Source organism: Lagopus muta, chromosome 15 (assembly GCF_023343835.1).
Source record: "Lagopus muta isolate bLagMut1 chromosome 15, bLagMut1 primary, whole genome shotgun sequence".
Taxonomy (NCBI): Eukaryota; Metazoa; Chordata; class Aves; order Galliformes; family Phasianidae; genus Lagopus; species Lagopus muta.
The window spans coordinates 14,842,925-14,856,392 of NC_064447.1; the positions used below are offsets into that span (position 1 = coordinate 14,842,925).

Below are 13,468 nucleotides of genomic sequence, written 5' to 3' on the forward strand. Positions count from 1 at the left end.
ATGTATGGGAATATACAGAAGGCGTATTAGGATTCTGTATGTATGCAAATTAGTCTTCACAAGGAAACAGGCATGTCATACAGCTTGAGTGACTGTGCAGATTATTAGTAGAAACTATGATCTGGAATAGTATGCTTGGAGATAAAATGCTTTTTGTTCCCATCTATGCTTCAGGGCTTGGATTGGCAGCAAATTCAAAAACCTTTACTAGGCAACAGAGAAGATCAAAAATACAGTATATGAGTGGTAAGGCCTGGAATGCAGCTCTGGCAAGAGATAGTGTTCATCATAACAGGGTAATAGAAATGGCCTGGGAAATAATGTTGTGTATGGTCTTTTCAGATGTTTTTTTTCTAAGATACCATGCTATGTCAGTTTTTGAAGAATCTTCGTGGACGAAGATTTTTTACCTGTATTTAAAATGACAGAATAGAACTGTCGAGGAGAAGCCCCTATACTGTATTATTTCTTGGCATTCATTATTGTGCAGCATATGGACGTGTCCCTCTGCGGAGGTTGTGTTGTCTGTCTCAGCTGCTATTCCACATTGATAAAAATACTGGTTCCCTTCTCACTTTTATATATTAACAGCTTGAGTGTAAGTGAACATATATGCCACAGGTTCTGGAGACTTATGATCTCCAACAGGAAAAAATCTGTTTATTATGGTGTATCTCGTGTGGTTCCCTTATGCTGCAAGCAAAGGGGAAATTAACAGATGGTATAAAAGCTCCATAGTTTTTAACTTCTACAGGCAGCAATATCATTTCTATATAATGTTCCTTGTTTCAGCCTTAGTCACCTCTTCAATTTTGTAGCCTTTGCCTTGATCTAGTGGGCACTTTTGATAATCTCTTTTCCTTAGTTTTCTGTTGATTGATGAGACTATGGCCATTCTGACATAGGCAAAAACTAAATCTAACAGCGAAACAAAATCCAATTAAAACCCAAAGTCAATCCGGAGAAGAGAGGAGGGAGTAGTATTACCAGGTAATATTACCTCGTCATGAAATTAGTGCCCTTTGTCTAATGAGGCTGTAGCAAGATGGCGGTTCTCTCTTTTCTCAGGTGAGAAGTGATATGGCAGGACACATGGCCCTGAGTTGCTCCAGAGGAGGTTTAAATTGAATATCCGCGTAATTTCTTCATGGAAAGAATGGTTAGGAATAAGAGCAGGCTGCCCAGGGAGGTGGTGCAGTCACCACCCCTGGAGGTGTGGCTAAGAGATGTGTATGTGGCACTTAGGAACCTGGGTTAGCAGTGGGCTTACAGGCTGTTGGTTGGACTCAGTGATTATAAGGGTCTTGTCCAATCTACATGATCATGTGATTCTGTATTAATGCAGGCTTGCTTCTGTTAATGACAGTAATGTCTAGTGTTCTGTCACACTGACGGTGTAAACTGAAGGTGGCACACCTTGCTATCTTCTCTGTGTATGTCTCTCTTTTGCTGCTTCTTTTCACACACACGTGTATATGTGTATGGGTGTCTGAGGTGCAGAACGTTCCTCCCACTTTCAGATAAGATAGAGAAGAATTTTGAAGGCTACTGAGTGCTATAATGTTTTATAAAGAATTTACACACTTTTATGTCTTCTTTTCAGAAATTGTGACCCATCCTAGAGGGTTATTGTTGAAAAGTGAACAAATATAATAGAACATAATGGAAAGTTGACTTCATCTTCCACTAAAGTTGATTAAATGCATTGACTTCAGTCTCGGCAGTACTTTGTGATGAGGAAGTGTTGTTGTACAGTAATTATGGCTGTAATGTTACAGATGTGGGGAATGGGATTGGGGCTGGTAGAGACTTAATATCACCTCTTCATTTAAGTGTAGCATTCTCTTTGTTATACCTGTTCACTGCCACTTCACACAGAAAGAATACTTCACAGAAAGAATACTTCTGCAAACTTTTCTGTTATGAAGAAGTTTAAAGTGGCAGATAGATTTTGTAGTGCATATTGGAATGTTCAACATAATGAAATTTCCTGTGACCAACTTAACATGGAAGTGCAACTGTAGAAATAACTGTGCTTATGAGTTAATCTGGGGAGGATAAAATAGGGCCTTCCTGCTGAATACTCATTTAGCTGTATACTCATCTGTTGTCTGTGAACAATAACATCTTATCAAGTAAATTAATCATAAAATTCCTGTGAAATTCATATGGCGTGGAGTAAAGGCAGTACTGATGTAGTGCCAGTCTGTCTTTCAGTTGCATGATTTTCTTCATTCAGAGTGTGTGAGGGAGTCAACAGGGAGTCTCTGTGCTTGGCAGTCAATACTACCCCTGCAGAACATGTCTGAAAAAACCCTTCTGAAGTCTAACACTGCCTTGGAAACTTGAAATCTTTAGACAGAAAGGCAGGCTTCCTTTAGCTTTCTCCCTACGTCGTAAGGAACTGTTAGGGACAAAGTGAAACCTAGTTCCTCTTCGCAGGTGGTGGGGAGAAAGACCACAGTGATGATATTTTATACTTCCTTCCTTTGCTTAATGAAACACTCACAGGTAAGGTGCTCTTTCTCTTGGGGACCAGTTTCTTTGCGGAATTACAGGTACTCAGACTGGCAAAGGTCTCTCACATAATAATGACTGTGAGCAAGATGTTAGTGTGAGCCTAGCTACTGGAGAGTGAAAGTGAGACCAACAAAAGAAGGTCATTGTGCTCAGTCAACATTACTGACTTCCCTGGAGCACCTGCTGCTTGGTAAGAGTTGTTTCCTTGACAAAATAATCCTGCCAGTGACCACTTGGAAGGCTGGTGATTAGTTCTGTTTTTCAGTCCTGGTTGTAGCTGAACCTCAGACTGTGCAGCAGCACTGCCTGACGTACTCTCTCAGTTGGATATTGTCACTGCTGAAAGCCTGGTGTGCTCCCAGCCCTATTTATTTCTAGGGATGCACACAACACGCGGCTTACAAGTTCGGATGATGTACTCTGACAGTGAAGTATCAACTCCTATTAGCAGGCAGGGATGTATCATAATTTAAATGCAAGTGAATTGGCTAAGCAAAGGAAGCTAGTGTTAACTTAAACAGACAAGGTGCAGCTATGTGTTTAACAGCATAGAGCTAAAGCCCTGAACAGACAAATAATTCTTCTACCTGGAAGAATTACCTAGAAAAAGAATATCTTTTTTATAAAATGATAGCAGTTTGGGAATGCGAAATTGTCCTCAGGTTATCTACAGAGAAAGATGGATATAAAGACCTTCTCATGTGTCAGTGAAGGAGCATGAATGGAACATGATGTTGCCTCAAGCACTTAGGTACGGGTAGTGGCTCACTCTTCCCACTTGTGTGATGCAGCACTTTTCATAGATTGAGATTCTAGACCTATTTCAGCTTCAAGTAAGCATGAATTCTCAACTTCTGCTTCTCATATGGGAGCCCAAACTTGGAGAATGAAAAATGAATTGAAAACCTTACTTTTGAAGCAATACCATTAATATCTTTCGAGAAGAGTGGTGTCCTAGGATAGAGAAGGCCTTTTTCAGGGAGCCCTAGACTGTTCCGATAATGTTTATTTGGCAAATAATGACATAGAAAAAAGCCTGAGAGCTAGGTCTGGGTTTGATTTCCTTCCAGTGTAAAGTAGTGTGAATTGTGGGCACTGGTGGTAAATATATTTCTTATGTTTTGCTAACCTGACAAAGCCAGCAGAATTGAGTGATATGTGTAAAATAATTCATGGTGCATCTTCTATGGTAGCATTTACTACTGTGCCTTGTCAGCTGCCTTTTGTCTGCTGGCAGCTTTTGCAAATTCAGAATATAAACATCTGATTTGGTCCTGACTTTCATTAGTGCAGCTGGATGGGGGCAGTAAAGTCTTGGTTTAAGGCACGTATTCTGGATTGAATTTGGCAGGTGTAAGGACATATCTTACTCGCAGACTGAGCAAATTCAAGTCTGGGATTCTCTAAAACATAAAGTGTGAGTTCCAAGAATTGTTTTTTACAACCACTTTTCAAATTAGAGCTGTATATTGATGTTTACACAGAAAAATTTCCCCTGGGCTTCTGGCTGTAATAGCATTTACTGACTTCCCCCCCCAGTCCATAGGCTGAGATTACTGTGCTATTATGCTAAATTTTTCACATGAATTGATTTTGTGTTTTAGCATAAAACATTCAAATTTATTTCCCCTCATTGGTCACACTCATCTGCCATTTTGCTCTGAAACATAGTCCTTCACAACGTGTAGCAGGAGAGCCAGCTGAACTGGTTGTGCAGTCTAGTAGACCAGAACTCAAGTGCAACAAGAGATGTGCCCTGTGAGTGAGAATCCAAACTGCCTTTCTTAAACTAACGTTGTGCAGTCTCTATCTCTTCTTTGTGAAATATAAGTGAAGCCTATTCTCAAGAAAACATTGCTTATGGGTGAACACTGGAGGTAAGCTTGCATTTGTATTCTAAGCCATCGGATTAGACTTCTCTGCTCCTCTGTGCACTACCTGTAGCAGAAACGGCAGTGTGACATGAAGAATCATCTTCATCTCTTCAGGTAGGACAGTAGACAGTGCGATCTGAACCTAACAGGAATATGGTACGAATGTAGTTCACTTCTTCTAAACTGGGACAGTGTTGTGAGTGGTCCTGCAGATTAGTTGTGCAGTAATTTTGGAGTAGGGTTGTTTATTTAGTACTCCAGACTCATGAATCATTCTGTAAAATTAGAACAAAGCATGAATCTTTTCCTAGATCTGTTTCTGTAGTGAGTCGGAAACATTTGCAGCTACAGTGTGGAATGTTATGAGACCTGATAGCTTTGTATATGGAACATCTTCGTTTCTTGAAGAAATACTGAATTTCTTACAACATTGTAAGTCAGAAGTTACTTACAATGCAGTTCTTGTTCGTGGTGACAAAAGGTTCGGGCTTACACATGAGGAAAAAAACAAACGTGGAGAGCTGATATTACATGCAGGGTATTGAGCTTGAGAAGAGTGAGGAGCAGAGAAATGAGAGGTTAGAAACCTGATTTCAGTGTGGTTACTTAGAGGATGATGTGGGAAGTCAAAGATAGCTGAAGCTGTGAGAAGTCAGTGAGATCTGTGGTTGTCTGTGGGATAGGTGCTTATCTTATTTTCAGTGAAGTTTTATTGAAGATGAGTAGACATTGCTACTAGTGGAGACCTCACTACCAAGCACTGTGAAATTCTGTAGCTACCAAAAGTACTGCAAACTGTATAGAAATGAATAGGTACGCCCCAGGAAACTTAGGTGAATAAGATCAGCATCATACAAGCAACAGTAAGAATAAGCCCTGGAATACAATTGAGAAAATAGTGGAGAACTTACTAACCTAAATGAGTGGCTGCAAATGAAGATAGAGAAATGAATGTGATAGAGGTCTGTGGAGGGAGGCAAGCTTTCAGAGGGTGGAGCCAGAGAAGATGCCTTTTGTTTTGTCCAAGAGACTATTATGATTTAGTGGGAAGGATATGATATATAGGAGAGAAACAGTGCAGTGGAGTGAGCATGATAGGGGAATGAAAAGAAGTGGCCAGAGGAATACTTGAACATATTTGAAAATGCCCTCTGGCATTTTAAGGAAGGAAAGCTGAAAGGAAGCTGATTCCTTGTTTTTCCTGCTGAAACTCACCCAACATCTTTGTAGCAAAGTAAACAGAAGTTGTTACCAAAACACTCTTTTTCTGAGATTCTGTTTGTGGTCAGGTTTATGAGCCATAAACAGTAATGAGAGTCCATAAATGACCATTCTGTTCCAGCTGGCTTGGTACACAGTTGTTGCATTCAGGTTTTTCAGTAGTGAACATGCTAAGAAAAATTGAAGCAATATACACCAGTGTTTCATCTGTACTTGCTGGGTAGTTTTAGTCCTGGGATGCAGTTGAAGCTTACTGTAAAACTCCCATGCAGTCATGAGGAACAAAATCAGACCCTGTGCATCTTTACCTTTTTTACTTTCCCCAAAACTAATTTTTTGATGAAGTGGCACAAGCTGTGCATGAGCTTGGATGTTTATAGGTCAAATGGACCTTTGCAAGGTGTGCATGCATTGTATGTATTGTTATCCTGAGTGTTACATACATTGCACTTGAGTAACATATGCAGTATGTGTGTACTTTCCGAAGAACCTTGTTCACAAGATTACCAATGGCAGTCACACCTTCATTTTTGCTGAGGTGAATGCTGTTGACTGCAGTGAGAAGATACAGAAGCTCAGTTAATAATCAAAAATTGATCCAATGGCAAAAGCTAACAAATCAGCCAGCATGTTGGATTCACATAGAATCAGTTTTATTGCCAGGTAAGAAATTCATATTAATATAGTGAATACATATGTTTACAAATAAACATTCTTAAAAAAACAAACAAACATCTTTATTGTAGGAAGTATTATTGGTATCATAAACTCTGTAGTTAACAAGTATTAACACGGGTTTCCTTACAGAACATACAGTTACTAAAATATTTCCACATAAAATATTCTTAAGTTACACGAAACCTCTGTGAATTACAGTGCAGCTGTAAAGTGTTATCTAAAGCAAATGGATTAATGGCAACATTCCATAAAGGGTCAAATTAAGCCAGTTGTGAAGGCAATAGAGATTAAAAGAATAAAATTAAGATAATAGAGAGTCTGGGTTTTGTGCAAAGTATTTGTCCCCTGGGTTTTGTCCAATTCTGATAGTCTTAAAATAGATGATGATATAGTTTAGCAGCACGCTTATGGAGAGATGCTGATGCTCTCAGAATACATGTCAATCTCAACATAGCTTAGAAAAAATGATCTTTCCATTTAACTGTATTTCACATTCATAGCCCTTGCATCCTTTGGGCTAAAAAGAAATGCTGCCAGTCACTTGAGTGCAGTAAGAAATGCCACTTCACATTCTTTTTACAACATCACAGTTCTCACTCCTCCCTGCATACCCTTCCACAACTTATCTCAGGAATAACTGACAGCTACTGAGAATTCAGCTGTAGTAAGATAGCTAGTTAGGATTCAGGTCAGGGAGAAGGGCAGGAATTTAAGTGAAAAACTGAACATGCTGCCTACCATCCCAGTTCTGCTTACCTTATTGGGGATTTGCAGAAGCCTTACAGGCCTGGTGCTGTGAGGCTGCTACCAGGGACCAATTAGAGAGTGGTTTTACTCATAAACAAGGCATCCATCTCATCAGAGCCTCAGCTGAGACCACGAATCGAGTTGAGTAGTATAAACCCAAACCTCTTTGATGTTTGAGGCTAGTCCAGTAGACTCTTCCATCAAATAGTCCACCAAGAGGGAACGCCACTATAGAGAGCTAAACAGTAGAGACAATATACCATATAACATTTAATTGAACTACAAAGAAAGAACTACCATGGCTAAAAGCAAATACAAAATGCCAGACTAAAGGGCAAAAGTTTAAACTAGGAAAATGGAGGGGTCTAACTAAATAGTGCAACCTGACTGCAACTGCTGCTTGGAGACATAGTCCAGTTTCCCTTCAGGACAAACAGAGGGGGCTGAGCAGGGCAGAGCCCTTGTCATCCTTAGCAAAACATGAGGAAATAGCATAAAGGGACAAAGGGGTCACTTGAAGAAACAAGACTGTCATTGAACAATAGTAATACAATAAAGGCACCACCCACGCTTATTTTCAGTCTGAAGCATTTGAAGATAGGCAAAACATATAGGTGAAGAAAAAGTCCTGACTGTCTTCCAAGTGAGAATTGTTACCATCTGCCTGAAAACAGGAGGACTGAGAGGGAATGTTTTGATGCCCTTATTCCCCCAGCAGCTGTCTGTGTCGCATGAAGTGTCTCTTCTTATTTTGAAGGATCCCAAAAATTTCAAAGTAAACTGAAACAAAATCCTCTGCTGATTGATATTATCCCTCAGAATTCTGTACTGTCAGCTGGAAAGATTGTATGTGCTCTAAAATGTAACAGTCTTCATAAATTCCACATGAAAGAGTCTTTCTTACTGTATAAATATTTTTTGCACTTTCTATAGAATGGGATGAAAGTATGATAATTGATGTTCTGAGTTGTACCAAGATGTTTGGTCTTGACTTTTCATGGGCCTAGTGATCGACTGTTAATAGGTTTTATACAAAATTCCTCACTGAAATAATATATTACAGTGTATTGTTTTCTCTTCTTCCACTGTCTCAAGGCAGGTACATAGAGTAAATGTTTAAGCAGACATAAAATTTCTCTAGGTTGTGCTACTTCTCATCATGGATTTTAGTTTCAAGTAAAAAAATTTAGTCACAAGGGTTTATGCTCCGTTGTGAAATACAAATGTAGTTTATAATTCAACCTTCAGTGTGTATTGCTGAATGGTATTCACTCACTCTTCGGTCTAGTTAGCTGGATACCAAGAATGTCCAGGTGGAGCTTCCTTCCATCTTTCTTTCCTTCCTTCCTTGCTTGCTTTCTTCATTCCACTGTGGGTTGTTTGTTTTGTTTTGTTTTTTCCTTTTTATGTTTTAAAATTTATTTTTTGCCTTTCAGTCGAGTGTGTTGTGTGTTATATTTGCATGTGTTTTTTAAAGGATTTCTTTACAAAAAAAAAAAAAAGGAAAAGAAAAGCTCAAACAGTTACTTCTGTCTTGCTGTTGGTTATGAAGTATGGCTGTGGACCCAAATAATTCTGACTCCGCGTTGTCAGTGGGTCACTTAATGTTGGGTCTCCCATACTGTATTTCCCCTTGTTTGCATATGCTTGCCGTCTAAGAGACTGGTCGTTTGGATCCCAGGTCTTGTAATGGGAATTGTAGCCTAACGGGTGTGTGTGTATCTTTGCCATTTTGGATTTCTGCCCGTTCTGTTTGGTTAAGCCACTGTCGATTGTGTACGCTCTGTCTTCCTCTATGCGCACCGGGTGCAGCGGAAGGCTCCCCTTGGCAGCCAGTTCTGCGAGATGTCGGCGTTTGGTGTAGAAGTCGTCGTTGACTTTGTCAGCTGTTTGGATTTAAAAGGGGGAGGGAACAAAAAAATCAGTTGGGCAGAAAAGAATTGTTAAGCAGTTTATGATTTTGCCCTCTGTAATATCCTGAACACGTCTTCAGTGTGTGTTTTTGCTCAGATTTGATTGTTGTTGCTGCTAGCATTTATTTGCCTTGCTTTGAAATATGAATCATACTCAGGAAGCTAAAGGCCTCGTGTTCCAGTCCAGCATCTCAGTTAAATTTTGAAACTGAGTATCATGAGCTTAAGGGGAACTTAATATCTTTTTTCTTTTTTAAGAGCTTATTTGTATAAGGAACGTTTATTTATTCCCTTCAAAATCTAGTTTTTTATTTAATACAGGGCCAAACACATAGATGAACTAACAGTGGTGTGTTAGTCATCAGTGTTGTGCTTTGGGTATATGATATTGTCAGCTGAGACATGACTTTTGCTGCACCACAGCTAGCTCCCTTCGTTTGCCTTGAAGGTTCTCTGTTTTGTACATTTCTGTCTATACAGCTCAGCACTTGCCTTCATAATGAGAAGAATTTTAATTCCCTGCGCTTGGTTTTGTATATTACCCCTCTTTTTCTCTCTCCTGAGTATTGCTAGGAGGCTTCTCTGGCACTAAAAATTATGTTTCTCCAGCTCTGGTCTGAATCCTAATACAAGGTGGTGAAATTCCCATGATCGCTGAATTAATCTTCAAGATCAGACTTTAGTTCTATATCCTCCTTGTTCTTATATCTCAGGGGGAAGGAATATTACCAGCAGCAGTTGCAGTTTATCACCTGATTACATTTTTTTTGTGTAATGACTATATGACTGGCTTTGATCTTAAATCCTTAATTTTGTCATTAAAGAGATGTTTCCTCCTAGATGAACTGAAATTGCTCTTGTCTGTGCTCTAAAATTAGGCTTTGCATGCTTTACCTATCTTCATCTGTCTCTTTTTTAATTGGTGAATGGATGCTTTTCTACAGAAAAAGCATACAGGTGTCTGCTATTTTAAACAAATCACAGAACATGGATAATCGTTTAGTCTAATTTCAGTACAAGATGTGTGATTGCAAGGAATTTTTTCCGGTTCTGATTTTGGGTTGTCGTATTTAAGTGGTTAAAATTCTTTGAATGCTACAAAATGTATTATGGATCAGTTGAATAAAAACAGGAAGGAAACACACTTTATATTACTGACTTCCCATTAATGTTTCTGCTGTCAAGCATTTATCCAGAAAAATAGTTGCAAGAAATGCACCGTGATTATCCACACAACTGCTTATTTGTGTGAATGTTTACATCAAAGGCACATAAAGGCAGCAGGGTAGGGGTGCAGCTTTCTATACCCTATGACTTAGACCTTTTCTGCATGTGAAAAGTCACACTAGCTTATGTAACTTAAATTCAGCCTAGTTAATTATGCCCACCACCTAATATAGATATATTTGTCTGTTTCATATTAAAATTTGTTTAATTTGCGTGGAAAAATTAAAAACTAATCTAATGTCATGTAACTAGAAAGTAAAATTTCATGTTTGTGCTTTTATCATCTTAGTTACGCTGCAGCAATTTGTGTGACATAAACAGTGGTCGATTACAAGGTGAATAATGGTTCTGTTCAGGAGGAAGACAGTCCTGATGCATGTTATATGGCAGTCATAGCATGGGAGAGCTGCTGCTTGTGCCTGTCCTGATCACACAATGCTTTCAAGGCCCGAGAATTTTGTATGTATGCCTGGGAATTAAATGCTACTACTGAATGCTGGGCTTTTTATCTCATACTTTGGCCTATTTACTTCAGCATGGACATGCACACTTTCAGCATGGACATGCACACTTACACATGGGCACATGCAGCAAAATTAGATTGCAGCAATTAAGAAAAAAAAGCATTGCTGACACCAAGTTGTTAATTGTGCAGAAGCGCCTTGACAAGACTTGAAAAAGTTCTGATTTTTGCATACTGGAATTACAAGTTTTACAATACTGCTATGTTGTGCCCCAACGTAACCTGGTGCTAATGCAGGTACAGACATTGTTAAACCTAATTTTCAAACCAGGAAAAATTCAGATTTGTAATATTGAGCATATGTATGTAGCAAGTGTTGTATCAAGAAAAACATATAGTATTCTGATGACAACTCAACTGTGAATCTCAAGAGGTTCGTTTTTCTTCTTAACCATCTCCAAGAAATATTATGTGGACTTCAACCATGCAGAGACATTTTGCAGTACCAGGATAGGTTTATTATGTCACTTTGAGTATTTGACTCAGTGCTCCTCTGCCTTGGCTTCACCACCTGTAAAATAAGCTGTTAATGCTCTGGAAGACGTAGTTAAGTGTTGGGAAGATTAATTGCTATTTTCAGAGTATAAGGAGTTTTCAGATGAAAGGCCACCACAGAAGTGCCTTTTGCATTGGCTTCTGTAGATAAATCATGAAAATAGGATTTAAAGATATCACTGTCATGTTTGCCATAGGAATAAAGAATTAGAATTGCAAAATTGCCAAATGAACAATGGTAAAATAAGGATTCTAATTCTGAGCATTATCCTTAGTGTTCCATCTCTCCAGTCCTGGCAGCTGATTATACAAATGTTCTGTTTCAGTATTTCTGTAGGGTTTTTACTCCCTTAAGGTAACACAACCACAACTTTGGTCACTGTTATAAGTGTTCATCTTGGAAAAAAAAAAAAATTGGAATGTGGAAGTTTTCCAACCCAAAATGCGTTTTAAAGGATGTGCTTGGAATGGGGGAGAGCTGTGCCTTTTGTTCCTGCTGTGCAGAAAATGAATAACCAAGAAAATATAGAAGCAGCATGAGGATCAGGAGCAGGACTCCTTCCTCCCAGCTGAGTGCCCTATTAGGCTAAAGAGATGCTTTCTCTTCCTTCGTCTTTCTAAACTGATACATCTTAAATTCTCTTCTGCCAAAAGCACAGCTTCTTCAGGATGTAAATCTGGGTGAGGACCGTGCTAGCAGGAGCTGGGCTGCTCCTTGCTGGATAGCGAAATGGCGCTGACTTGTGACAGCAGGACAACGATGGCTCTGTCATCTGCAGGGGGCGTCACACCGTGGCTGACTCTAATGTAAATGCGGTGATGTCCAAAAGGAAATGGCTACGGCTCTCTGTTTCAGCATGATCTTGAGTATTGCAGTATTGATGTTATTTCTCAGGTTGGGACCCTGCAGATGCAGACTTCTGCCTTAGTGTTTGCATTCATTTTGGTTTAGAAAGGAGATGGCTACTGACCTGCTTGTGGTAGGGAAGTCTTGGGAATGCCTATGAAAATTTCTGTGAATTTAGCCTATCACAAATGAGACCAAAAAGGAGTGGGTTTTTGATGGTAATTTTTAAATTCAAGTTTCACTGTTCTGCCTAAATTTGCCAAGAAGAATCAAGCTTTGTTCTTTCTCTGATGACCAGCCATAACGAATCTTGGACGTTCCACATATTTCTCTGTAATCCATGATTATGTAATGGAAGTATATAAACCAGTGAGTTGCTTATTCTCTAAATGACACGGATGAAAATGTTGTTGCTGTGATAGGGCCAGGATTTCTCAGTGTGTTTATTTGAGTGTACATTATCTGTGCTAAGAGGTGGCCCTAGAGCTGTGTAATGTTACACTGCATCCCATGTTAATTACTCGTGGAGGTGGCCCTGTAAGCACTCACGATGTGAAACGTGCATTAGTGTGATGCTTTCTCTTTCTTGTAAAACATTGCAATTACAAGCACTTCTTTGTGGAAAGTAAAGCTAAATAAGGATGTTTTAGGTAATTCTGAAACAGTATTTAAATTACTCTTTTCCTCATCTGTCACCTTTGTTGATCTCAGAATCCTTGGACCACATCTTTACACCTATCGTAGGGGGTGTTGTAGAATCCTGAAAGACAGTTATGTCCTATAGCTTTTTTGAAAGTGTGCACCTAAGTATGGGAAGGAAGCTCTGAAGTGAGAGAGGGGAGTCTGCGAAGAGTTGAGCCCTCAGAGAAGCTCTAAAGACATCAAGGAGAAAAAAAGAAGTTCCAGTGAGAGCTTGCAGTCAGCCAGAAAACACAGACAGATCTCTGTTTCTCAGCATAGGTTTCACAGAGTTGTTTGCTATCTGACCATATTTTAAGGACTGCTTTGTGAAACACAAGAGTGTATTAGGGAGAAACTATTTCAAATATAGTGCTGGAGGTAATTAAAGCAAGCAGATGACAGCAATGAAATGACTACAGTGTTACAGCATTTAACAGCTAAAATACACTAACTGCGTATTTGTAGATGTGCAACAGTAAAAGCTATCTGTATGTAATATTTAACAGTTTATAATAAGACAGTGCTTCTACAGCCATGACTTTGCTTAGCTTTTAGTGTAGTGACCTGAAGCGATTGGAACGTTACTTTCTTCTCTCTAAAGAATGAAACTGAAAACTCAATGAAAGACAAAAAAATAGTGAATTCTTGTTGGAAGACATGAGAATTTTGCCCAGGGAAATACTAGCACGCTGCCTTTGCTGTTGGTGTTGTTGATCCTGTCTGAATGTGTGTTCGCTTCTTC

The 13,468-nt window shown here is 39.2% G+C and overlaps 1 protein-coding gene and 1 long non-coding RNA gene across 3 annotated transcripts in view; one reads left to right on the forward strand and one right to left on the reverse strand.

Annotated features, from left to right (window-relative positions):
• LOC125700968 (uncharacterized) overlaps window positions 1–13,468 on the forward strand; it is a 192,548-nt gene that overhangs the window by 47,858 nt on the left and 131,222 nt on the right. The window lies entirely within an intron of this gene.
• The window catches only part of SHISA9 (shisa family member 9), a 160,980-nt gene continuing 156,040 nt past the window's right edge, over window positions 8,529–13,468 (reverse strand). The window contains exon 4 of the mRNA XM_048962346.1: window positions 8,529–8,926. Within this exon, the coding sequence (XP_048818303.1) occupies window positions 8,556–8,926 (371 nt within the window). The 3' untranslated portion in view covers window positions 8,529–8,555. The remainder of the gene's footprint in view (window positions 8,927–13,468) is intronic.